The sequence below is a fragment of the Melanotaenia boesemani genome, chromosome 10 (genome assembly GCF_017639745.1).
Source record: "Melanotaenia boesemani isolate fMelBoe1 chromosome 10, fMelBoe1.pri, whole genome shotgun sequence".
Classification (NCBI taxonomy): Eukaryota; Metazoa; Chordata; class Actinopteri; order Atheriniformes; family Melanotaeniidae; genus Melanotaenia; species Melanotaenia boesemani.
In genome coordinates this window covers 17161451-17187346 of record NC_055691.1, presented here as the reverse complement: position 1 = coordinate 17187346, position 25896 = coordinate 17161451, and the positions used below count along the sequence as shown (strand labels likewise).

At 38.4% G+C, this 25896-nt stretch overlaps 1 protein-coding gene across 2 annotated transcripts in view; it reads left to right on the top strand.

Moving 5' to 3' along the window:
• Nucleotides 1-25761, top strand: part of pik3c2a (phosphatidylinositol-4-phosphate 3-kinase, catalytic subunit type 2 alpha) — a 43406-nt gene extending 17645 nt beyond the window's left edge. For both annotated transcript variants that reach the window (XM_041996838.1, XM_041996841.1), the window contains exons 3-33: nt 1599-1696; nt 2610-2770; nt 6167-6287; nt 7256-7367; nt 7596-7675; nt 7847-7910; nt 9473-9619; nt 9712-9745; nt 9928-10180; nt 12542-12664; nt 12768-12935; nt 13193-13313; nt 14418-14560; nt 16257-16448; nt 16626-16719; nt 16852-16946; nt 17506-17686; nt 17767-17871; nt 18168-18260; nt 18457-18586; nt 18799-18935; nt 20409-20578; nt 20919-21075; nt 21528-21637; nt 22036-22243; nt 22361-22485; nt 22670-22787; nt 22867-22948; nt 23307-23413; nt 23507-23632; nt 23773-25761. In XM_041996838.1, coding sequence (XP_041852772.1) covers nt 1599-1696; nt 2610-2770; nt 6167-6287; nt 7256-7367; nt 7596-7675; nt 7847-7910; nt 9473-9619; nt 9712-9745; nt 9928-10180; nt 12542-12664; nt 12768-12935; nt 13193-13313; nt 14418-14560; nt 16257-16448; nt 16626-16719; nt 16852-16946; nt 17506-17686; nt 17767-17871; nt 18168-18260; nt 18457-18586; nt 18799-18935; nt 20409-20578; nt 20919-21075; nt 21528-21637; nt 22036-22243; nt 22361-22485; nt 22670-22787; nt 22867-22948; nt 23307-23413; nt 23507-23632; nt 23773-23955 — 4038 coding nt within the window. In that variant the 3' untranslated portion in view covers nt 23956-25761. The remainder of the gene's footprint in view (nt 1-1598; nt 1697-2609; nt 2771-6166; nt 6288-7255; nt 7368-7595; nt 7676-7846; nt 7911-9472; nt 9620-9711; nt 9746-9927; nt 10181-12541; nt 12665-12767; nt 12936-13192; nt 13314-14417; nt 14561-16256; nt 16449-16625; nt 16720-16851; nt 16947-17505; nt 17687-17766; nt 17872-18167; nt 18261-18456; nt 18587-18798; nt 18936-20408; nt 20579-20918; nt 21076-21527; nt 21638-22035; nt 22244-22360; nt 22486-22669; nt 22788-22866; nt 22949-23306; nt 23414-23506; nt 23633-23772) is intronic.
• The last annotated feature ends 135 nt before the right edge of the window (nt 25762-25896 follow it).

Below are 25896 nucleotides of genomic sequence, written 5' to 3'. Positions count from 1 at the left end.
GTCTATGTATAATCACATCCAAACCATCATGCTAAATTGACTACATTTATAGCACTTTTCCAGCCTTCTTGACCATTGGAAACTTTTTATACTACAACACATTTTCACTTATCCACGCCCCTATGAGTAGGGTCTTTTAGTGTTGGTGTTTCTTCTCTATCATGCAAAATGCTCATAAACGAAAAAAAAGTAAAAAAGCTGGCATCTGCGATAATAAGTGGTTGCATCAGTGTTTTAATGGCATGGATGACGTATGTGAAAGTACTGTAGATGGTGAGGTGAATAATGTCTTCTGGAAGGTGGATGGTTATTTCAACAGGACGATGTCTCATTATTTTTCACAACTTATAAGTTTGGCTTCATAGCAGGGATGTGCACGAATAACTGATCAGTCGAAACGGCGCACAAAGTTGACGGCTTTGTTTAAAAGTTGACACGAGAGAGAGAGAAAGAGAGACGCATGTCGCAGTAGGGATGGGTGATGCCAACATTTTTCCGGCTGATATAATAACATTAGTTAATGGTACTTTTTCATCAATAATGATATCGATACTTTTTGCCCCTTACAGACATTGCAGGTGTTTCGTTATTTTTTTTAAATTTTTTTTTTATTGTTTTCTTACTGGTGTAGCAGCTGATGTTGTTACCTTATATGTGCTTTTTTTCCCCTCTCTTCTTTTCTCTCATCTTTTCATTTTCTTTTTCTCTTTCATTTTCTTTCTTTTGTTTACTTTCAAGTTTCTTACCCCCCCCTACCCTCTTGTCAGGTCCAGCATAAATATGTAAAATCAGCGATAGACAAATTGACTGCCTAACCACCTTCAGATGTAAGTCGCTTTGGAGAAAAGTGTTTGCTAAATTACAGTAGAATAGAATAGAATAGAATCGTCTTATTATTTTGACAGTTATAGTCCCTGGTTCATAAATTATTAAAAACAAATGTGATTTTAAAAGTGATGTAACTTTGGTAGACATTCCTCTGTTTGGTATGTCTGTTAAAGGTTCAAAGGTAATGACATATTACCTTTTTATTATTATTATTACATTGCTGAAATTTTGCCAACTTTTCAGAATTCTGATGTATAAGAGACGTCAAACTGAAGGTGCTGAGCTACTATTTAAACATAAATCTAGGCTTAAAACCACTGAACTTTAATTAAATGTTAAACCAATACTTTTGACTCACTATCAGACAACAATATAAAAGAGCTTAAGATTTTTTTGTGTTTTCTGTCAAGCCTTTACCCCCAGAGACATGTTTATTCACTCTGTAGAATTCAGAGCGCTGAGTCTTTTTTTTTTTTTACTAAAACTGCCCCATCATCAATCTTTAAACACAAATCACTATAAACTCTTAAACATTCTTGTTCCTGGCCAGTAGTGTTTAGCTAATATAACAAAGTTTGTGTATATGCACTATAAAAATACCTTTAACCAAGACTTTACACTGCTGGTCCCTTTGTTTTTTTTTTTGTTCTACATGTCTCCGTCTGGGCTACTCTTGTTTAAAGCAGGGTAGAAAATAAGCAGGTTACTTGTGTATTATTCTAATCCCTTGAGTATCTTTGTGTTTGTTTCCGACTCTTTTGCTCCTGTAGGATAAGGGAAAAGAAAAAGGTCTGGTGAAGAATGTCGCCCTGGAGGAACAGGACGCTCAGAACCTGGAGATTGTCGCCTTCTGTAAAGACGTAGCAACGTAAGATCCTTCCTGTTGGCATGACAATTAAGTTTTCATTAGGCTTTTTTGAAATTATGTGTGACGTGTACTTTGCTAGACAGTGCTGAGAGCAAAATGAACAATGGCTGCAGTGCTACTTATATTTCTCTGCATTTGACTCACTTAAAAAAAGATTTAATGTTGCTACATGTCAAGAAACATAGAGTAATATCCATCTGTGATAGGCCAGTGTTTGTACTTCACACTGAAATAATAGCAACCTAATGGCTCTAAGCCAGTAATGCCATTGAAATAAGACAAAATTAATATTTTTTTGTGTGAGAAAATGCACACTTAGAAATGCACATAACCACATAAAGGCATGTTTTCTTCTTTTCTTGGGGCAGTACAAAAGTGAGTTTGGGTGGAGTGATGATAAAGCTGCACTCAAGGAATCCACTTTTTTTCTGATTATAAAGTTGATGGCCTCCAACTTTCCTTCATGCTTTTATCTCTGTTTTTCATAGCTCACAGTTACACAACTGTAAAAAAACACAGCCTATTTTTGTAGTAGTTTTGTCTTCCAGCAACAGTATCAGAATCAGCATTGTGTATAATGATCCACTGAGAAATTCATGATGGTTATTTTCTATTCATAGAGTTCCAGAGATATTTATTTGACCCTCCCAATATACATTAAAATAACTTCTGTTCAGATTATCTCTTTCTCCTTTTTTCACCTTCTTTTCTTTCCATCCAGTTTTCCTGTTAAATTGCTCATGCTGCATCCAGTAGTCTCATCCAAGTGATCTGATTCCTAATCCTGGCTTCTCTCGTCATTTATTTTCTCTGGCTGAGAACACCAAAATATGGAAGGAAAAAAATGTTGACTCTCTTTCTACTGTTTTTTGTTGTAGTTTGTTTATTTTGTCTTTGTTGTCCTCCGATGCAGCTTGCGTTGCAGATTCCCTCATGACGACATTTCAACCAACCCTGGCTTCGTCCTCAGCCCTGTCATAACCCAGAGAGATGGCGGAGGTGACAGTAGCTGCTCTGTCAAGGTTTCTATCGAAATCTCTGAATCTCAGCAACCTGTGACTTTCACCTGTGATGGTAAGGAGATAACCAGTGACCAAGGCATAAGAACAGTGTAACATGAATAAGTATCTGATTTTACTCATAATGTGTTGCAGGACAGTATATATCTAAATGATGGACTTTATAAATAGATTTATATAAAAAACTGAAATTTGGCAAAAAAAAAAAACAAAGATATGTGTCATCAATTTGTCTTTAATAGCAAACAGCTTAAATTTTAGATAACACAGGTCTGGAGAAGGGAAACAACATTCACAGCTGACAAACTGACATAACTTTGATTTTAAGGTTTGCTCCCTGCGCATTTGGTTAGCAATGCTTGGCTGACCATTCTTTATGTACACACACATTTACAACTGCTGAGACTGATATGTCGGATGTTTGATTTTAAAGTTCTTTAAGTAGTTTATAAATGTCTTAATGGTCTTGGGCCCTCTTATTTATCCGACTTGCTTTTAAATTATGAACCCTCATGGACCCTTAGGTCCTCTGGTAGCGGTCTATTAGTTGTCCCAAGGGTGAGGACCAAGACATATAGTGAGGCCTCTTTCCATTGTTACGGCCCTCGTCTGTGGAACGGCCTGCCAGAGAACCTCAGGGCTGCAGAGACTGTTGATGCTTTTAAAAAGAGGCTTAAGACCTACCTTTTTAGCTTAGCTTTTAACTAAATTTTATTTGATCTTAAGCTTTTTTTTTATTTTATTTTTTTTTATTTTATATCTTATTAGATATAATTAGACATATTATTTGTAACTGTGTAACCAAGTTCAGCGCCGTCTGCCTGGTTCCCTGAGGATTAACATGAGTCCACTCTGCATTTGTGTGTAGATCCATGTTTATATTAACATGTCTACTGTCTGTGTGTGTGTCAGTAATTTCCTTATATTCAGACAAGTCTTATGTTCTACTGACCCAGGCTCCACTCTAAATTAGCCATTTGAAAGCTGCAGGGTCTAAATTTACTACTTTCCTCATTTTACATCCCAGTTTTACTTTCCAAGCTTCCTAAATTCATTCTTAGTTTACCTGGTATTCTGGCTTTATTCCCACTGCCTGTGTCGCTTCCTAAATGTACTTCTTTCCTAGTGTGATCTCTATTTTGTTGTTTCCTAGTAACTCCCTATGTTGTCAGCAGAGTGTTGACCCACAAAGTTGATGTTTGGATTTCTCTGATTGGACACAATTCTGCTCTCAGGAACAATAGGCCTCAGTTGTTGCTTGGATAGAAGGAGTAACGGAGAGGACAGGAATGGCGCTTCTCTTTCACATGATTGTCCTTTTTCTTCATTCAGCATTTTTCCCTCAGTGTTGCTTTTGTTTTCTTCCACCCTTTTTCTCTTCTTCCATCTCCTGACTGTCCGACTCTGTCGTCCATCTAAGCTGCTAAATTCCTTGTCAGCTTTTCATAGATCAAAGACTAAAATTTAATGCATTGTCTTTTTCTATTCCCCTTCTTTGTTTCCAATTTTCCTGTTTTTATTAAATTTAGTTATGTGCTGTAAACACATCTAAACTGTTTAACTTCTAGTTAATACTCTGAGAAGATATGACCTTCACATTAGGCTGATTTTCTTGTGTAATACAATGTAAGTAAACAGTGTTTAATTCCAGTAAATTGTCCATCTGGTCAAAAGGTTGGATGAAATGCTCTGAGGTCCTTTGCCTCTTTTCAAGAGATCAAGCAGAGAAGAAAGCGACTGATTCTTCTAGGGCTTGGCTGTGAACTGCAGATGGCTTCTAAGGATTCTTTGCATTCTGTGACTGAGGTGGGGAGAGGGAACGAGGCGGAGGGGGTGTGCATTAAAGAAATGCAAAAGCGAGAAAGAATGCAGAAAGAGGGGGAGGATGGGGGAAATGTAGGAAGAGAGATAAGAATAGTGGGAGGAAAATAAAATTTAACGAGAGATGGATAGAAGAACTGCAAGTAAACGAGAGAGCTGCATGAATGGAGGAAGAATGCTTATGATACATGCAAGCTTCACAGAGCTTTTCTAATATACCTTATCCATGAATTATACCTGAAACTCACTCTGTACTGTAATAGTATCCTGCACTTCTAACTTTATATTCTGTTTGACTGTATATGTCTCCTCCTCCTCTCTTTAGATGTTTGACAGTCATGCTTCTTACAGAAGCTAAAATCTGTTATTTGCTTTAAGTCATCAGGGAAACACAACCATCCTCTTCACATCTTAACAATGTTTGTCTTGTAACTTTAAGTGCTGAGTGACTCCTGGCTTCACTCGAATGTCTCCTCAGTCCTTCTAAACAAATCTTGCATGAAACCTATTGGATCTGAACACTTAGTTATTTCAATCGTTATTAAAGAGTTATTGTGGTAGATTTATGTAGCATCCCATTTAACATCATTTAGGTACATGCTTGTGCTAAACTGACCATTTTTGTCCACGGGACCCTGTAACATCTTTCCCCATCCTTCTGTGAAATGCTTGATGGATTAAGACTGCTTCTTTAAACTACTGGTCAAAAATGCCACCTCAAAAAGCCCCCTAAATTGAGGTGTGGAATGTCTTAATTATGCTTACTGCACCACCACTGCTGTCCAGGCATACAGGACTAAAGTAAGCAGTAAGAAAAGACTCCATTCCTCTGAAGGGTGGTGGTCTGTTTTTGCTGGAGTCAGCCGAAGTAACCTGAGCATAGGTGCTTAGATCAAAGCCAAGATGTTTCTGTGTGCAGAGTCTGTATCTGTCTTTGTGTCAGTCAGCTTGTGTTTGTGTACACTTAAGTGTGTGTTTAAACCCTCAGAAGAAGTAGATAAACAGCAGAGTAATCTGCTGCGTGTCAAGTTACTTTCTCCACCCAGTCTTATCCTGGCTGGACACATCAGCTATCGGAGGATCGCGCACACACAAACAGCTGACCCCTCAACCTCCTCGTTTAATAACATTACACAGCACTCTGCTGTAATTCCTTTGATTTGAGAACACGTTTATTTTGAATATGAAACATAAGCTGTTTGAAACCTGGCAGGATGTTTTGCGGTTTGAGAGGAATTCTGAGAAGTCCTGAGGCTAAGTTTTTACTCCTGCAAAAGGTCTTTTAACAACTCCTGATGCTCATTTTAGCCAGGTTTCACCTAAAGGACTATATGACACAGACACATGATGGATGAAGTCATTTGTGACATTGCAAATTCTTTAGTTACTTTATAAAATCAACTAAAAGGCCTTCTCTTGTTGGTGCACCTTGTTTTGTGTTTCTTTAATTGAAACGTGTTACGTGTAGCATAAGATTTGCTGATTTTTAAAATGACATTACACCGTCATCATGTGTTAATCCTCCCCTCTGCCCCGTCTCTTGCCCCTTTCCTGGATCGCTATCTCTACATCCCTACTTTTGCCTTCATCATTTCTGTATCATCACTATCCCCTTTTTCCCCCCCTCCAGTGAATTCTCCAGTGGAGCTGTTGATCAGTCAGACTCTCTGCTGGGTCCACGATGACTTGGACCAGGTGGACTTCTCCACTTATTTGCTCAAAGTCTGTGGTCGGGAGGAAGTGCTGCAGAAGTCAGTATTTACAAGACATCAGCCTTTCGTGAACCTCTACCAACCTCTTTTCTCATGAGTTTTATTTATTTTATGTTTTTTATGACTTTTATTTGTTTTAATCTCTGTCTCAGTCTGTCACTCTTATCCTGTCCCCCCCCCCCCCCCCCCCCCCCCCCCCAGTGTCTTGTATAGATATGAATGGGGGATGTTTTTGTATCTCACACTTGAACCTCCTCCTCTACCTCTAATCTGGTATGCATGGGAAAGGCTTCCCTCCTTTGCAGCACTTAAAGGCTCCAGTAAACCTAAATGTGCAAAGCTACATATTTAATCTCCCCTTATTGGGACTGTTAAGTGAATGAATGAGCGATCATATGCCAGAACTAGTCTTCATACCATAAAAATTTCCTTTTATTATGAGTGTAATTATTACAAAATCTAAAAATAAATTGTCACAAAGAATCAGTTACAGATTTCTTTTGTCCTTATTACTTTCAGACATACCCTTTTTAGCTTGAAACGTGCTCCAAAAACCAACATGAGGACAGTTCTGTAACTCATATTTATTGCAGAGACTTTGAGCAGCTGCATCTTTGTCTCATCAATAATCAGTGTAAAGGGAACCTTCTCATTATCTCATTTTGGCATTTGAAGCTGTGTGGTTAAATGATAAAAGTAAATGAAATTTGCTCTTGACAGTTCATTTCAATTTAATGCATGAATGATCTTTAAATCATGAACAAAAACTTTATTCCGATGGATTTCTGTTTAACTTGTTACCTAAATTATTTTTATGTGCTTTCTTTTTATGTTTGTCCAGTTTAAGAGATACAATCCTAAAAATTCCACCAGAGGATTCATATTTCTCTTTATTCTGTTGCCTCCAGTAACTTCTCATTATTTTTCTTGACATGCAGAGTTATTTATTATTATTATTATTTTATTTATGATTTTTAACCCTGGGCCTCTGTCACCTTGTGCCACAGTAAACACAGCCTTGGCAGCCATGAGTACATCCAGAACTGCAGGAAGTGGGAGAATGAGATCACATTACAGCTGCTCTCTCACTCAACTATGAGGAGGGACTTGGCACGCAGTGTAAGTCACTCTATTAAGATAGCATATGAGCTCTTGTATGAGATTTTAGTTTGTTCTGGCTTAAGGTATTTCAGATTTATACACTTACTTTTACCCATTGTCCCACAGCTGGACACTGTATTCATAATTAGGTGAAATGGTTGTTTTAATTATATGTGATAATAAATCAAAAAGCTCATGCTTGGTCAGCAAGTCACTTTTTTTCAATTTATTTCACTGTGTTTTTAGGCAGAAGATGACAACTCTCGAATCGACCTAGAGAAGCACCTTGCCCAGGTGGAGAGGCCTTTTAAGGAGAATGTTACCAGGTATGAGGCTCTTATATTTTGGAAAAAAAATTTGGCATAAAGTTACATATTAGTTTATCTTAAGGTGCATTATTCATTTTAACTTTTTATTCCTGCTGCTCAAAAATAAACATTCTGTACTCTGATCTGATCATCTCCCACAATAAGTCAAATATCTGTGTCTTCTTACAGACAAGGCCTTGTTGACTACTTGGAGGGCTATCACAATCAAGTCAACATTTGTTCACAAAATGAGGTATATGCAGACCTAGAAATGAGAACTATGGAAATGGTGATGATTTTTATGTCTTTGTTTTGGGAAATAAAAATAAATTAAAGAAGAGTCTAGAAAGGAGAATATCTATTTTAGATTTCTATACAGAAGTGTATAGACAAACTACTAACTTTATTTAAATTATTATTACTATTCAACCATTTAAATACCATTGAGTAGTACGATAAAATAATTAAGATACAGTTTTATAATCTCCTGAATGTTTTTGTCTATTCAAAAACTTCAACCATAAATATTATAAGACCATGTCATTAATAAAATTGAACATCCAGCTTTCAGTCAAATCTGATTAAAATGGGGGTTATTTAATCCAACTTAAGGGGTCAGACTGCACCACCACCCTTTAAACTATTTTAAACCTGATGGTAACATAAAGATCAACTTGAATTATCCTGAAAAGAACCTTTTAATATACAAATGTTATGTTATGTATATGTTATATATAAATTTATGGTAAAATTTTATTTTTGACCATGCCCTATTTGTCCACCAACATCTTCACTTTTCTATCAACATTCATTTCACAATTTTGGCAGTGTTCAAAACAGTGTGGTCACAGTTCATATTATTCAGTACCAAGTGGAACCACCATTGGCATCACACAGGTTTCACCAGGCTTTCATTAGTGGTTTACAGAATGTTTTCCCTTTCCTTCTGATGTGCTACATGCAGCTAGAGTACATTTTATGGAGCTGAAATACATTATAGCACAAGGCAATCCAGAACATTGCAGGGTTGTTCAGATGGCAACATGTCTGGTGAACCAGTTGAGAACGGGGGTCGTCATCTTCCAGGAAGTCCATGCAAATCCTGGCAGCATCTGGCTAGGCATTGTCTTGCTGGAACATAATTTGATGGAGGTGCATAAACTGCACAATGACAGGTCTCAAGATTTAATTTCTGTATTGTTGCCTGTTCAAGTTGCCACCAATAAAGTGGATACAGGTGTGCTATTGGTGGCTTATGCCAGCCCAAACCATGATACTTGCATCGCTTTGTCACTTGCATTCGCATCAATGAAGTGCTCACCTAAATGTCGACATTTATGACATTTTTGGGTTACCTTTCAATGTCCGCAATGGAAGAACTGTCTGTGTCCTGGTCACAGCGACTTGCCACCATGCTGCTCATAAGTCAGTGAGTAATCACACTGGACACACGACTAATTTGAAAGCAGGGGTGTATTTGACCCTTTAAAGCCCGACCCAAGAAAAAAATGGGAAGAAAATATTTGGCCATAATATTTTGGCCCTTTAACAAAATTTAAATACTTTTAGTATATTTACCATTTATTACTATGCAATATGTCAGAATTATTGGTGTTCAAAAGGTATCCACCTGGTGACAGAAGAAAAGTATCAGATTGTATTCAGAGTTTTGGGCAAAGTTTTTACCATAAAGTGAGGCAAAAGGTCTCAGAAACTGTATGTATCAAATATGATACATACAGTATTAAAGGGTTAAAGGTTATGCATTTTATGAGAGCTGCGTTCTATTAACCTGCTGTGTATCACTGTATTTAGAGTACCCAATACAAGACTGTGGACCGAGTGGTGCAGACTGTGAAGAACTTGTGCTGCGCTCTAGATGAGGTGGAAACTCAGGCCATTACAGAGGCAGTTAAACGACTACGTCACTCTGTCAATTTATCAAGGACACGCTCCCCTAAGGTGGGCTCTTGATGCATAGATGAACTAATGTATTCATGATGTGATTAGGGTTTGATTATGCCTTTCTAAGATCAGCATGCATTGTTTTCTAGATGGGATCCACATCGTCTGGTCAAGCATCAAATGGTAATTCCTGTGCACACCAAGTCACACATAGCTTCCCCTAACCCTCTGCTATATAAAAACAATTGTCTGATAGTGTTCTGGTTGTATTTTTATTCTCTCCTTTGTTTACTATCCATTCTTTGATTTTATTATATTCTCATGATATCTCTACACTCACTTCAATTCACACCTGATCCCAACAGGTGTCTCCAGTCCTGTTGAGGAGAGCATGGCCTTGCTAACCAAGGCTGTCTATGACCTGGCCAAGCTCTACCTGCGCTCCTTCTGTCCTCCGTCAGCCTCCTTCAGCTCCCTTTCGTTACCACAGGCTGCAGATGGTGGGGAGGTAGTGGAGATAGTAGAGGAGCGGAGCAGCACAGAAGCTTCAGGCTCCACAGACCACCTTCAGTTCACTCTATTCGCCTTGCATGGCATCCCGGGCATCTGGGTCAGCAGGTACACAGTCAGAGGATAAAGCCATGTTAAACCCTTAAGTAGATGTTTAAAAGCTGGGATCTTTACATATATATATATATATTTTGAGAAATTATAGTATTTAAACAGGAAGCCTATGAAAATGACTAATTTGGTGCCTTAAAATATTTATAAATAGGTACAGGTGTTTGTTGACACCCAGCATATAATACAACAAAGAAGCAGTTATATAGTGCACACATTATATCTTCTCACAAATCTGATCCAGGCTTCAATATTTTCTATATTCTTTTTAATCCATCCATCACTAAAAAAAAAACATTAATATAATTAGAAATAAATATGTATGATTTTGACTAAATTAATTTATAGGTTTATATGTGGTACTGAGAAATGTATTTCTGTTCTGGTACAACATTAATGTTTGGTCTCTGGAGCTGTGCTTCCGCAGCAGCAAGCCTGGTTTTTTTTTTGCACTAAACAAACAGCTCTGATGTTGCTCCCCGTGTCTTATTTTTCCATGCCAGTGTCTGGTTTCACCCTGACTTTATCTCCCCTGTGTATCTGAAGCTGAGCTGAGCCAAATTTTCCATTCCCAGCTCTGCCACACATCAGTGACCAGGATCAGTGTAAGGATCCGTGAAAGGTTTAGAAATCCTAGCACTGTATAAAACAGTAATTCCTAAAATAAAAAGAAATACCATCTCAGGATTTTTATTCGTAGCTGTAGATTATTGGGATTTTTTGTATTATCACAGAGTTGTAATCAGTCTGCGTTGTACATCATGGTGAAGCCCAACTCAGATCTTAAACTGTAACAATAACTAAATGTATAGAAACTGTAATCCTGGCTGTAAGATGGAAAATTGTTTAAAAGAAAAAAAAAAAGTTCTTGGATTGCTGATTTGCTCTCCTCCATGGTAATTTTCTGGTCAGCCATTGAGGGTCTCATATAAAGAGGAACTGCTTAATAGCAGGCCTATTTACTCCAGCACTGCCTCTTCCAGCAGCTATTTTAAGCTAACTACAAATCTTGCTGCAGTGATAGTCATTCCAAAGACGCCTAACAAAATATTTAGCTCTTCTGGCAATAGGGACACAGTCAGTTTAGTATTTCCTTACACAGACCGACACCAATGCATATCTGTTGTGTTGTGGCATTATTATAATGCTGCTTTACTGTCGTCTAAGTGTTTGGCATTGTTGTGGCTCATGTGTCATCCATCTGCTGCCTCAGTGGATGCCACAGCATTGCCAGCATATGAGACACCAGGAGTAGTGGTGAAACTGCCAACACAGATGGCTCTGAGCACCGGATCAAGCTGGCTGTAGTAAAAACTTGTATCTGCTTGTATTTGCTTGTGTTTTTACTCTGCTCACTTACATGTATGGAAGATTAATTAAAGCAGAGGTTATTTTTAGATTTATGGAAGAAACCAAGTGCTTAAACGTGTGATCGCAGCACATCTGGAAATATAAATTCCTCAAACCTAAAGATAAAAAAGTTGTTTTGCAGTTCAAAGGTTTATATACATGAGTTTTACACAGGCATGTTTTAAAGTTGAGGAGCTGTATATAGATAGAAGTGTGTGGGATTTAAAGATATCCAGGTCACACAGGTGTTTTCACTTGTTTCCTGTTGAGCTCTTTTCTTGTCTGCCTGACTGAAAGCACTTTGTAATGTACGGTTGCTTGGAAACGTTTTCTTCTCAGCAGACATTTTTTGACATGCCAAAGCACAGGTGCAACTAATAATACTTATGATGGTTACTTCTTTTAAATCCATCATAGAGTTGTGTTATTGTTTCTGTTGGTTAACTGAAATTAAATAACTGGCTTTTCAGTAGAAATAAGATGTTTTCTTCTGAATTTCTTTTGGTGGAAATAAAGTCCCTAAACACATGATGTTTTGCAGTTGTGTGACAGCAGAGATAAATGTCAACCTTTGTTGCTGCATGCTACACCCACACAGAGATTTTCACTTCAGTTAATGCTTTTTTTTAGCAGGAACAAAAGAAAAGAGTTTAGCTACCACAACATTACATTTGAACAATAAACCCGTCCTTTCATTATCCTCAACTCTGTGCAGCATTTGGTATATTGTAAAATTTTAAGTACCATACTAAACTGAACTGTGTACATGATCTGACAAAATTTTCTCTTCGTAATTGATGAGTGATAAGTCCAACTAATAGACTTCTGCAACAGTTTTTCTAATTATCATTCATTGTTTTCATGCCTGTATCCAAGCAAAGGCTAATGTTAGCATTCTGCTACATTAATCATGTAACTGTTTTGTTATATAAAAACTTACTTTACTTGTAGATAATTTTTAATCATAGTCAAGAATACACAAATGCAGTGTTTATTATGTTGTTTCAGTTATGAGAAGTACTTCCTGGTGTGTTCTCTAACCCACAATGGGAAGAACCTGTTTAAACCAGTCCAATCCAAGAGAGTGGGCACATACAAAAGCTTCTTCTACCACATCAAATGGGATGAACTGTAAGTCTTGTCCTTTTCCTTTTCCCTTCTTGTATTTTTTTTTCTACATTTTGGCATTTTCACAGTCCCTCTGTGTTGCTGACATTATTCTTGTCTCTCCAAGAATCAATTTCCCCATAGCAGTAGCTGTACTCCCACTGGAGTCTGTTCTGAGCCTGACTCTGTTTGGGGTGCTGAATCAAAATGCCAGTGGCTCCCCCGACTCCAACAAACAGAGGAAAGCTCCAGAGCTTCTGGGCAAAGTTTCCATGCCCCTCTTTGATTTCAGAGGGTGAGGACAGAAGAACAGCCACTAAAAGCTGTTTGTTTTGTTTTGTTTTTTCAGTTTTCTACATGCTGATGCTTTTATAATGTAATATGTGACATTTTATAATGTAAGTTCCTTTGAACTAAAATGAAAGAAACCCATACTTTTAAGCTATATAAACATAAGACATCAAAAACAAAGTGAGGGAACATTGGTATGTTTGAAACATTACTTGCTCTTAATGTTTTGGTCAGTGTTGATAACTTCTGACTGTTTTTTAGAGTGCTTGCACGGGGTACCAGGCTGTTGTGTCTGTGGACATCTGCACAGGGTGCCGCTGCTGCTGCTACTGGGCCTGCAGGTAGCCGCAAGAGGGTACCCACAGAAAGAATCATATTACAGGTTTGTATTTATGGCACAATGCTGTCAGTATAGTTACATGTGAAATACTTTAAGTTTTAGTTAAGTTAAGTTTTGGGTCTTTTTTCTTTGTCCACATTTTCTTTTTCTTTTTTTCTTTGTTTTAGGCAGAATTTAATTTATCAGTTTAGAAAATCTTGTTTTAAAGATTTACCTGTTTCTTTTTGATGACTGCATCTTTAATTTCTTTTATGGCTAAACTAATGTCAAAATGGTACACAGCTGCCAAAGAATCAAGTAGCATTCAGGTCTTACAGTGTTGCCAGACTCCTGTGTGGTCACAGCACTACAGTCTTCAGGTATGTTTGGACCAAATAGTTCTAAGGGATCTCTTAAGGTCTTTGTTTTTTTTTTTTGTTTTTTTTGCATTTGAACCACTGATAAATGCAACAGAATGCTGAAGTACTGTAAAGACCAGCCAGCAGACCAGTGAAAATCATGTTGAAATTCCTCTCTTGCGTATTTGCTTAATATATCCTGCTCTTCACTGTTGGCCCATTCCTCTGTGTTTTGTTAGGATTTTAGAAGGTAACTTTATATGACCAACTTTTTACTAATTATGTTATTTTTGTAATGTCAGTTCCTGGTATTGTGTTTGTATGTTTAAGCAGTTAACCATAACAGTCACCGTACATATGTGTCATTTTGACCAATCACAGTACATCTGCGTGTGATTGCTCCCCTCTTGGTGGGGAATCCCCTACTCTGATGTATGTGCTAAAAATTGACCCAATAGAAGCATCTCTATGAGCTACAACCTGCCACCATTCCTGTAGTGTGTACATAAAAAAGAAGGTAAATCTCCTCTAGTACTTTCTAGAACTACAAAAATGGTTCCTATGGTTCAAAACTCCTTATGTTTCCCGCAATGTCTGATGTAAACCTGCAGAAAGCTTAAAATGAATATGCAAGAACACAAAGCCACAAGAAATCCCTAAATCCTACAATAACATCACTACCAATTCTCTGAGGTGAACGAAGAGACTTAGTTGGTAGTTGTGAAGCAAAGTGCAAGCTGTCCTCTTGATTTAAAGTTTAATTAGAAGAATAAACTGATCCCAGCTCTGGTATTTATGTTACCGTCAGGTGGATTTCCCAGACTCAGCAGTGGATATTTTATATGTGGGACCCAAGATGGCCCCCAGCCCTGAGCCCCACACACTGGAGGAGCTGGACCCAGACCTTCGACGCAAGCTGGAGAAAATCTGCAGCCGAGCCTCCAATTTCGGGTAGGAAAATGAAAGGGAGGTCAAAACAACAACAAGAAAAAAGCTCAACAACTATGTCACCACTCTTCACTGTCTTTATATCATCAGCAATAGGAGCTCATAAGGGAAGTTTGGTGTACACGACGGACTTCAGATGGAAGCACTGTGGTCAGTTATGCCACTCAAATCAGTGATTCTCAGCCTAAGGAGCAAAGCACATTTGCTACTTGTGTATATACAACAAACTTCAAGCAGCTGCTGGATAGTTCAACTTGTTATAACAAAAATGTCTCCAAAATTACACAAAACCTAAAAGTTTTTTTTTTTTAATCAACATACAACACATACAGTAGGTATTTGTTGTTGTTGTTTTTTTTTTTTCCTATGCTTCCATTTCCTAGCATTATTGAGATTGAAAGAAATGCACAAAAACTACATTAAGTCATCATAAATTTACCAGCATGCAGCATTTGTGGTTTTCTCTCAGACCACCCAGAATCACTTGGATTTAGTAGATCTAAAATGAGTTTTGTTAAGATGTAACTGACTTTTGCCAGCCACAGTTCCCCATCAACGCCTGTATGTTGTCTGCTCCAGTACGTCTTGTTACGTCCAGCTGCTCTGAGCCCAGCTTAATGCTCTCTTATGCCTACCGCCAGCCAAATCTCCTCTCCACCCTGCCAACATCCATGAGACTCAGCCGGCATGCACAGAGCCCTCTGTCATTGGGCTCTCACCAGCTGTTTTCTGTCCTGCCCATTCATTTCTACAGCTTCTGTGGGCAAAACACTCAAAGAGCTTCATTTTCACTGATATATCAAGTAACATTTTGTGCGTGTGTGTAAAACTCTCTGTCAGCCTTTGAAGCAGAACCTACATTTTCATTTACTAGTGCAAAGTCAGGGTTACAGGTGGCAACTTAATCCCCAGGATCATGTTTTGCTGTTTGTACTCTTATGCATGCATGTTTGGAGCTATTCAGTAGTTATAAAGAATTTTTTTTTCATTGGTTTAATTATTTTGCTGTTGACTGCTGAGGCTCTTCACCAACAATGGGAGTTATCTTTCTCAGTTAAATGTGTAATGCAAACTTCAAAGATACTCTGCGATATGTTGGAATCAGGTATTGATCCATCTGAATAAACTCCCTTCTCCCCTACTCTTTTGGCATATTTATTATAGTATTGATCCTTTAAGCTTTAAAGAACAAAAATAGTTAAATGGAAAGCAATTTGTTTAAACTACTGAACTCCCACTACTGAACTTTAGCAGATTTTCACACTTTGGCACCCCCTAATGATAGCTAATTTGGCATCTGTCCTGCATCCTGTCTCTTCTCTGGGCTCTCTGCAGCCAGTAAATTTTTCCGAGTAATTTGTTTTTTATATACTGCTGTAACTTTGTTAGTAACGCAGTTACTATTTGGGAGAAGTAACTAGTGACTATAAATTATTACTTTTTAAAGTAATATGCCCAACACTGGTGTTGATGTTCCATTGCTGGAGTTTGTTGCGATGCTGTAAAGCAAAATGCAGCTGTAACGTGATGCCCCTAGATGAGGGAAAAAAAAAATCAAGTTTGGTTTTTACTGCCTAAAGACACTACAAGTCAACAGCAGCTCAAGGAATGTACATGATGAATAACAAACGGGTCAGAAGCACTGAGTTTTAAGGTCGGAACATGTAGTGTTGCTTATCTGCTTTATCTCCGTCTCCAGGCTGAAGCGGCCAGATCACCAGCTCCTATGGGACCATCGACTCCACTGTAGGAAGGACCACCCCAGCAGCCTCCCCAAGGTGTTGGCCAGTGCACCCAGCTGGGACTGGGCCAGTATGGCACAAATTCACTCCCTGCTGCACCACTGGCCCACCCTGCCCCCTGTCACTGCGCTGGAACTGCTCGACTCAAAGTATGCACTGTGTTCAATACTTACAAATAAACTATGTTACCATGCAAAAAGGTACATAACATTATAATACAGTGCAGTGTTTGTACAATATGCATGTTGATTTTTATAAATGTTGCCAAACTTAGGTTTCTTTCTGTTTGTTGTCAGCCCGTCTAACTGTAATGATCTTCTGTCTAGGTTTGCAGATACAGAGGTGAGAAGCGTGGCTGTAAGTTGGATTGAGAAGAGCAGTGATGATGAGCTGGCTGTCTATCTGCCTCAGCTAGTACAGGTACAACCAGCAACACAAAAGTAGATGCATCACATGCTCTTTATAAATAATCTGTCATTTTTATCAAGTCATCTTTTCACCCACATTTTCTCCAACTTGGATTCAAATCAGTGCTATTACTGTCTCCTCCAGGCAATAAAGTTTGAGTGTCACCTAAAGAACGCACTCGTCATGTTCCTGCTATCCAGAGCACAAGGCAACATCAATATAGCCCACTACCTCTACTGGTGAGTGCAGCAGCAACCAAGCAACAAGTGATGAAGTGAAATGACAGACTTTCATAATATATGACAAAGCATAGATCAGAATCTCTTCTTTCATAAAGTAATTAGCTCTAAATCACACACACACACAAAATAAAACTAAAATCTCATCCAGCGGATTTGCTAAGAATACGTTTTTCTTCACAACTTTGTGATGTAAATCATTGTAAACTATTAAAACCTGATGCATCTCTTAATCATGTTTATAACAAGTTAAATCAGGTCTGGATGGGTTAATGATTAAGACAATGCAACAACAGTTTAACACAGCTGTTATTCTGCGGTTTGTCCTTTTACTTACATTCCTTTTTATATTCTAACATCTCAGCACCTGCCAGTAAAACATGCAGCAGTTGTTTACTACATGTTCACACACCAAACCTAGAATTGTTGCAGGATTGCAAATTGGCACTTGTGCCAAAACAAAAATGCATGATTTCTCCTGCAGTTTAAGTGTTTTGATGATGATAAAAGGTAGAAAGGAGGTGTCCCTTACATATTATGATACATGTAATGGCTGCAGGCTGTTAAAGGATGCTGTGCAGGATCCAACCTGGGGACAGCGCTATGAACGGGTGCTGGGTGCCCTGCTGTGCCTGTGTGGCGGCAGACTGAGGGCAGAGCTGGAGCAACAGACTCACCTGGTCACTCTTCTGGGAGCTGTGGCCGAGAGGGTCAGACAAGCGGGCGGATCTACGCGACAGGTCTGTTTGTGTATGTGCTTTTGTGATAACAGTCAGGTTTTAATGTGGTTCTTACTGTTTGTGTTTGTGTTAACATTAAGGTAGCACTGCAAGAAGGTCTTGAAAATGTCCAGAACTTTTTCCAGAGGAACCACTGCCGACTGCCCCTCAGCCCCAGTCTGGTGGCCAAAGAACTAAACATAAAGGTATCACACAATGGCTGTGAATAATGAAACTAAGTATTTATAAGATTTCTTATATATCATCTTCTTTTGCTGCATCTCTACTTGGCTCAAAAGGAAATGTGGGTGTTAAAAGAGCTTCTAATTAGACACAAAGGATTTTGTCTGGTTAAAACTAAGAGCTTCCTTTGTAGCTCAGCAGCCTGCAGGCATCATAGAGGCAGTTATACTTTAATTAGTCATTAAATATAGATTTCTTTTTCACTATACACTCAAGCATCTATTGTAAGAAAAACATAAAATTACTTGTGCTTTCGTAGGCCTGTTCCTTCTTCAACTCCAATGCAGTTCCCCTCAAGCTGGCCCTGGTCAACGCTGACCCCCTAGGGGAGGAGATTAATGTCATGTTTAAGGTGCTCCACATACACGCTATGGAAAATTATCAGTCAGCCTACAAAGTGGTCTGGTGTATTTGTCTTAAATAAAATTCTCTTCTCATTTAAACACTGCACCCCCTGGTGGCTGAACTGAAAACCAACTATATTAAAAACAAAAAAGTCCAATGTACTTGTGTTACCTGCTTCTAAAGTTTGTCTGGTTATGTATCAGGTGGGAGAGGACCTGAGGCAGGACATGCTGGCTCTTCAGATGATTCGCATTATGGACCGCATCTGGCTGCAGGAGGGGCTGGACCTCCGCATAGTCAACTTTAAATGCATCTCCACTGGCAAGGACAAAGGTAATCCATAAATGCACAAAGGCATGTTCCCTTTTGTCAAATATTAAATTTATCTGTACAACAAAAGCATGGATTTTTTTAACCTTTCAAAAGCTTAAATTGATTGTAGAGCACACATTTGCTTAATGTCAAGTCAGTTAGTTTGGTTGTTCCAGTGGGATGTCTTGAACACCCTTGGCTTGCAGTGTCAATAGAAGATTTCTTGTTTGCAGGTATGGTGGAGCTGGTACCATCCTCTGACACTCTCAGAAAGATTCAGGTGGAGTATGGTGTCACTGGATCCTTTAAGGACAAACCACTGGCAGAGTGGCTTCGCAAGTACAACCCAGCTGAGGATGAGTATGAGAAGGTAAACATAAAGAATGTAAACATGCACTTGATAATTGGAAAGAGAATAGTTGTGGATCAGTAATTTTAAAATATAATCACACCTTGTCCTTCTGCCAGGTTCTGTTTATATATATATATATATATATATATATATATATATATACAAATATATTGTGTTCTCTCAAAACTCTACTCTGACACTTTATGTGCACTCATGAAGTCATCTTAGTTGAGGCAGTAGCTGATCACATAGCATTACCAGCGGTCCAGTGAGTTATAATATTACTGACAGATAAGTGTCTACTTTTAAAATTAAAGAGGAAAACCATAACATGATTATAAGTAGATAGATAGATAGATAGATGGATGGATGCATGTATGCATGCGGAAAGTATTCACAGCGCTTTGCTTTTTGCTTTTTTTTATGTTACAGCCTTATTCCAAAATGGAAAAAAAATAATTTTTGTCCTCAAAATTCAAATGTTGTTTTTTTTTTTGCAAATTCATTAAAAATAAAACACTAAGAAATCACATGTACAGAAGTATTCACAGCCTTTGCCATGAAGCTCAAAAGTGTGCTCATGTGCATCCTGTTTTTAACTCATCATCCTTGAGATATTCCTACAGCTTTATTGGAGTTCATCTGTGGTAAATGCATGTGTGGTAAATACACATGTGCCATATGTACAGTATGTGTATTATGTCTTAGCAGCATTTAGAACATTTATTGCAGTAGGATAAACACTGTTTTTAAGCCTGTTCTCATTTTGAGGCTTCAGAATAGTCAACCTGATGGCAGCAGTTCAAAAAGATTGTGTCCAGGGTGGGATGCATCACTGAGGATGCTCTGAGCCCTTCTGAGGCAGTGGGTACTGTGGAGTTCCTCCAGTGTGGGGAAAGGGCAGCCAATAATTTTTTTGGGCATGTTGACAACTCTTTGGAGGTTCTTCTTCTGGGAAGCCATGCAGCTATCGTACCATACACACATACAATACGTTAAAATGCTTTCTATGGAGCAGCAGTAAAATGACACCAGCAAGTGATGCTGGATACGCTAAGCAATAATAATAAGCAGACTTTTGGTTGCAAAAAAAAAAAAAAAAAAGAACTATTTGGGAATTGCTGTGTTAAGTAAAAAGAACACACCTTGAAGAAGGCGGGGATGATTTGCTCGGTCAGCATTTATCTATTATTTTATTGGCTGGAGGACGTTTGACAGCCAGCTCATTTAGCAACCCGAGAGAGGAAAAAATAATCTGTGTGAGCTTTAAATTTATAAATGTGATAAATCAATGCATAAATATGAATAAATGCAAAACCTTACACTCATTTCTCAACAGAAACTACAGCCTGAAAAAAAGATTTCAAACATTTAAAGCAGCTGTATTTCAGCCCACCCAAACTCATTCAGACGTTATTTCCCAACATTACTCCAGTACTTGCTCATCAGACGGTTAAAAGGCACGTCTTCCTCTCTTCTTAATCTTTCCAGGCATCAGAGAACTTCATCTACTCCTGTGCTGGATGCTGCGTTGCTACCTATGTACTTGGCATCTGTGATCGCCACAATGACAACATCATGCTACGCTCCACTGGTCACATGTTTCACATTGACTTTGGCAAGTTCCTGGGCCATGCCCAGATGTTTGGCAGCTTCAAAAGGTGATGACGAGGTCACATTTGTGCGTGTCCACATACTTCTTATATAAATACCTCTCTGGGCTGTCAGGGTTTAAAGGTTTTTCCATGAGGGTGGACCAGGATGTTGACTGCTGACTTTTTGTTTTATTACCATGTTATCAGAATGTAAGCAAAAGTTCCTTTATCAGCTGATTTCAGCAGGAAATGCGTCTCTGTTGCAGGGTTGTAAGTGATTATACATCATCTTGAAGAAGATGAGAATTTTCATGGTTTTAAATCCCTGATCTTTTATTTTCTGGCCCATCCTGTCTTGGAAGCTGAATTGAAACTTAATTCCCTCCCTTTATTCTTCTCCTTTCAGAGACCGAGCTCCATTCGTTTTGACCTCTGACATGGCGTACGTCATCAATGGAGGTGAACGTCCAACCAGTCGCTTCCAGCTGTTCGTAGACCTATGTTGCCAGGCCTACAACCTCATCCGCAAGCACTCCGGGCTTTTCCTAAATTTGCTGTCTCTGGTGAGACAGAACACACACACACACACAGACATTCGTACCCCTGAAAAGAATAAGACAGTTTGTTACCTGTTTGACCTTCATTTTTAACATCATATTAAGTATTGATCTGTTTTTTATATATCTTTATGCTGCTTAAGCATTTTTCTGGGTTGTGTGGTAATTTTGGCCTCCTTTTTAAAAGTGTATTTTTTCTTTCCTTTTGCACCTGCAGAAGCCAAAATAACAAATGTGCTACCAAGAAGCAGTTCAGTCTTAATAACATAATAAATCACTGCTCTGTTTATAGAGCTTACCATAGTACTACTGGCTTTTAGATATTAATTCTGTTTGTTGTATCTGCAAAGGAGCAAATTAGTTTGTATTATGTAACCCACTGAAATTCAGTGATATTTTGTAATAAAAGCTATACTGCATTAATTTTTTTAAATGTGTGTGATTGGTCTGTTTTGTAGATGATGTCGTCTGGCCTCCCAGAGCTGACAGGCTCTCAGGATTTAAAGTATGTTTTTGATGCCCTGCAGCCCCACAACACAGATGCTGAGGCCACCATCTTCTTCACAAGGTAAATTGATTGACTTCCATTCTAACAGTGACGACGGACAAGAAAGCAAAAACATAGAAAATCAGCACGATCTGATCTGTAGTATGGTTCTGTTGTCTTTATTACTGCAAAATGCTTCTGTTCTGATGTAATCTCATGTTCATACCAGGAAAAAAAAAAATTTCTGCAAACACAAAATCCACCAGGTGGCAGAGCAGGCTTACAAGAAGAAATGAATATTTTCTGTCTCGCAGCAACAAAACAACAAATCTGACATGAATATTTTTCATAACACCAGTCTGTCTGGACTAAATGGACAACTTTTAGAAAATATTTCTTTTTGTGGTGTTTGTTGTTGTTGTCATCTGTCCATATTGCTTTATTTACCTCCCTGTTTTTTTTCCCTCTCTCTGCTGCAGACTTATAGAGTCCAGTCTGGGAAGCGTGGCCACCAAGTTCAACTTCTTCATCCACAACCTTGCCCAGCTCCGATTTTCTGGCCTTCCAGCCAATGACGAACCAATCCTGACTTTCTCTCCGAAGACATACACTCTGAAGCAGGAGGGACGGATCCTCCATGCCTCCATCTTCTCCTTCCAGAAGCGATACAACCCTGATAAGCACTATGTGAGCCTTGCCAAGGCTGTTTGACTTTTGTTTTTTTTCATATTCCAACTCATGTCAGATTTTACTCTAGTGCAATAACCCAGAGTGTGTGGTCGTGTTTTTGTCCTCTCTGTGCAGACATACGTAGTGAGGATCCTCAGGGAGGGTCAGAATGAGCCTCAGTTTGTCTTCCGCACTTTTGACGAGTTTCAGGAGCTCCACAATAAACTGACTATCCTTTTTCCCCTCTGGAAGCTGCCGGGGTAGGACACCACCTCCACTTATACACCTCAGTGACTTAACATCTATTTATGTTATAGTCTTAAAAGAAAACTATAAACAATTAATTTAATTTGTCATTCTCCCAAAACTGCAATCCATTTGTCATCTGTTTTTTTGTGCAGTTGAACAGTAACTGTGAAACTTATTAAATACCTTTATTTGTAGTTTTCCCAACAAAATGGTGCTTGGTCGCACCCACATTAAAGAAGTGGCAACCAAGAGGAAGCTGGAGCTCAACAACTATGTCCACAATCTGATGAGGAGCTCCACAGAGGTCACCCAGGTAGGCACACACCCACTCAGTATCAGCACACTTAAATTTGATTGATTATGTGATTAATTAACATGTTATCTTATTCTAGTGTGACCTGATCTACACCTTTTTCCATCCAATTGCACGTGATGACAAAACTGAGGCTTTAGATGCCACACCCAAAGCACTTGGTAAATACCTGCTCATCTCCTTCCCATTCTTCAACTCCTTTGCATTCTATTGTGTCTGATTTTAGTTTACCCTCCTCCATCATGTGTCATTAAATTGTTTAGATAAAATCTTAATAATTATTTAATCATTGGCAACAGCTACATTGTTAAAGGGCACAATGGGCAGAGTTGATCAATTGTTCTGAAATGTTTCAACAACTGTTGTCAATTCTGATTGTTTGCACCAGATTTCTTTTTTTCTTATATCAGGTTTTAAGCCAGAATGTTTTTAGCTTATTTTCTGAATGTCTGGTTAAAGAATTTGTATTGTGCATCCGAACTTCACAAGTGTGATGTGTGGTGTATCTGATTGTTGCAGATCCTCCACTGAGTCCCACTTCTGGCCGGGTTGAAGGAGAAGTGAAGCTCTCAATTTCTTACAGGAATAGCACCCTCTTCATCATGGTCATGCATATTAGAGACCTGGTAAACACTATAACTATAAAACACATCTCTTGCTATTTCACTGTTAATTTGATCATCCGCTTTTACAATAGTAACCCACAACCTTTCCTTTAGGTTTCTGAAGATGGAACAGATCCCAACCCATATGTGAAAACCTACCTGCTTCCAGATCCACACAAGACTTCCAAACGCAAGACAAAAATATCCAGGAAAACCAGGAACCCCACTTTCAATGAGATGGTACGGATGTGCTATTATTGCTTACATTTCGACAGTTATAACACAGACAAGCTTTAACAGTGTTTTTTTCTTTGTTTTTTATGAGAAAGGATCAAAAACACATTTACTGTGCTCATTTGTCCATCTTCTCCTTCCCTCAGCTGGTGTACAACGGTTACAGCAAAGAAACACTTGGTCTACGGGAGCTGCAGCTGAGCGTGCTCAGTGCTGAGTCACTGCGTGAGAACTACTTTCTGGGCGGCATTACACTCAGACTCAAAGACTTTGACCTTGGCAAGGAGACGATCAAGTGGTACAAATTAACGGCCGTCCCCTACTTCTAACCCCTGCCTGCCTCCGACTCCTCCAAACGATGACAACACTTGCATTCACATCAAATGGGAAATGCGACAAATGAGACCGTACTTGAAAACAGCGGCTACAGTTTCACTATACATTAGATCTATTCCAGAACTTGTGGCTTTAGAGATGGAACTTGTTTTGTTTTTTGTTTTTTTGTTTGTTTTTGTTTTTTAGGATGAGGGATTCATGACAATTTCACATTTGAAGTATAAGCAGGAATTTTAGTTTTTTAAATTAAGGAAACCAAATTTGCTATTTCTTCTCCCGAATCCTGTTGTAAGTGGTATAATTAAGATCTCATAGTAAGATTATTACATACATGTTGGCCTGACTTGATTCTGCTTAATTTTACTACTTATTAGTTTCATATTGTTTTGCAGGGTATTCCCATGTGACATGAATGTGATCCTCCAGACACACTTTCAAAGGGCAACAGGCTATTTCACCAACCCTGGAAGGGGAACCTGGTCTCTACTTTTACTTCATATTTCTCCCTTTAAACTAATCAAGATTGTTTTTGTGACAAACAATCTCGTTTCTCTTTCTTTAAGTATAACAAAGAGCTGTAATGTTTTGTACATTTTGATATTAGAGGACCAAAACAGCTTACTTTCAGAAGAGTATATATTATATATAGACTGAAATGTATTTTTTAAGGAAAAGAGAGGGGCTCATTTTTACACTTTGCTTGTTTATTTTCTATATAGGTCTGTAGGAGGCAACAGAGTTTCCTGCTTTGCAGCAAACAGTCCTGGGTAGAATAGTCCAACACACCATTTACAAGAAAATCTACAGTGACCTTACAATTCCCCCAAAATGTGCCAAACTTGATAGAAAGGACAGAGAATCAAACCACTCTCCCTAGTAGGGAACAGATCAGGGTGCCTTTGTTCTCACAATTTCTTTTTAATGCACAACTTGGCCTTATTGCTATATATGTATTTTTAATAATGTGGTATGTCCTGATTGAAGAAAAAAAAAAAAAGGTTCTGTAAAGTTATATCAGTTCTTCCAGAGCAGGTGTGGTGCCAGACCAGAGCCGTCATGGTTCTCTCTAACAGTGGACTGTCACTAAATGCACACTACTAGGGCTTTCTTTAGTTGTATTACTTGATTGTTTTTACACAGCACACTTTAAAGGGGAAATTGTATAATAAGCTTTGGAACATGCTCCTGTCTGTGTTATGAAAGAAGATTACGGAAGCTTACTAATGCTGATCTGAAGTCAGTTCAGTGGTTCTAAACCGCAACTGAAGAACCAAGACCTTTCTGGAGTCTGGACTCAAGGCTGTTGCAGTACAGGCAGCAATATCGCATTCACTCCCACTGCCTAAACGTGGTGTAATGACACTGTGATGAATTACTGGGCAAAAAGTCAGCAGTAACTGCCAGAGAGGTCCAGAGCCAGTAAGGTTTTATGTTCAAGTGAGAAAAATGTTTTGAATGTTGTGATTAGCAGCTTTGATGTAAAACATCTTTTCAAGAAGGGAACAAGATCCTGAGCAAGAGTTAACTGCTTTCCTCTCCATCTAACTAGAAAAATGTTGTTATAAAAAGAAATTAAAATAAATTTACCTGAAAAGCTTTTTAAAGATCTGCAATACAGCTGTTAAGTCACACTATAAATAATGGTGGTTTGATCAGCTCAAATAGCGACTGTACAAATTAGAGTATGTATTAACATGGCCAGTTATTTATTCTTAATTGGTGACCTCTAGCCAGAATGGATCAGTGTGTACTGTAATTCCTCTTTTTCCTAAAGCAAATTAAATGTTTTTTTGAACAAATATGAAGTGCTGCTTTGTGTGTGTGTGTGTGTTTGGACCTTGTGGACTGTACTTTAGTTAAAATGTGTTATTTGAGTGAGTTTCAATTCAATTAATCCATTGCATGGTGTGACTAGTTTCATTGGGTAAAACATT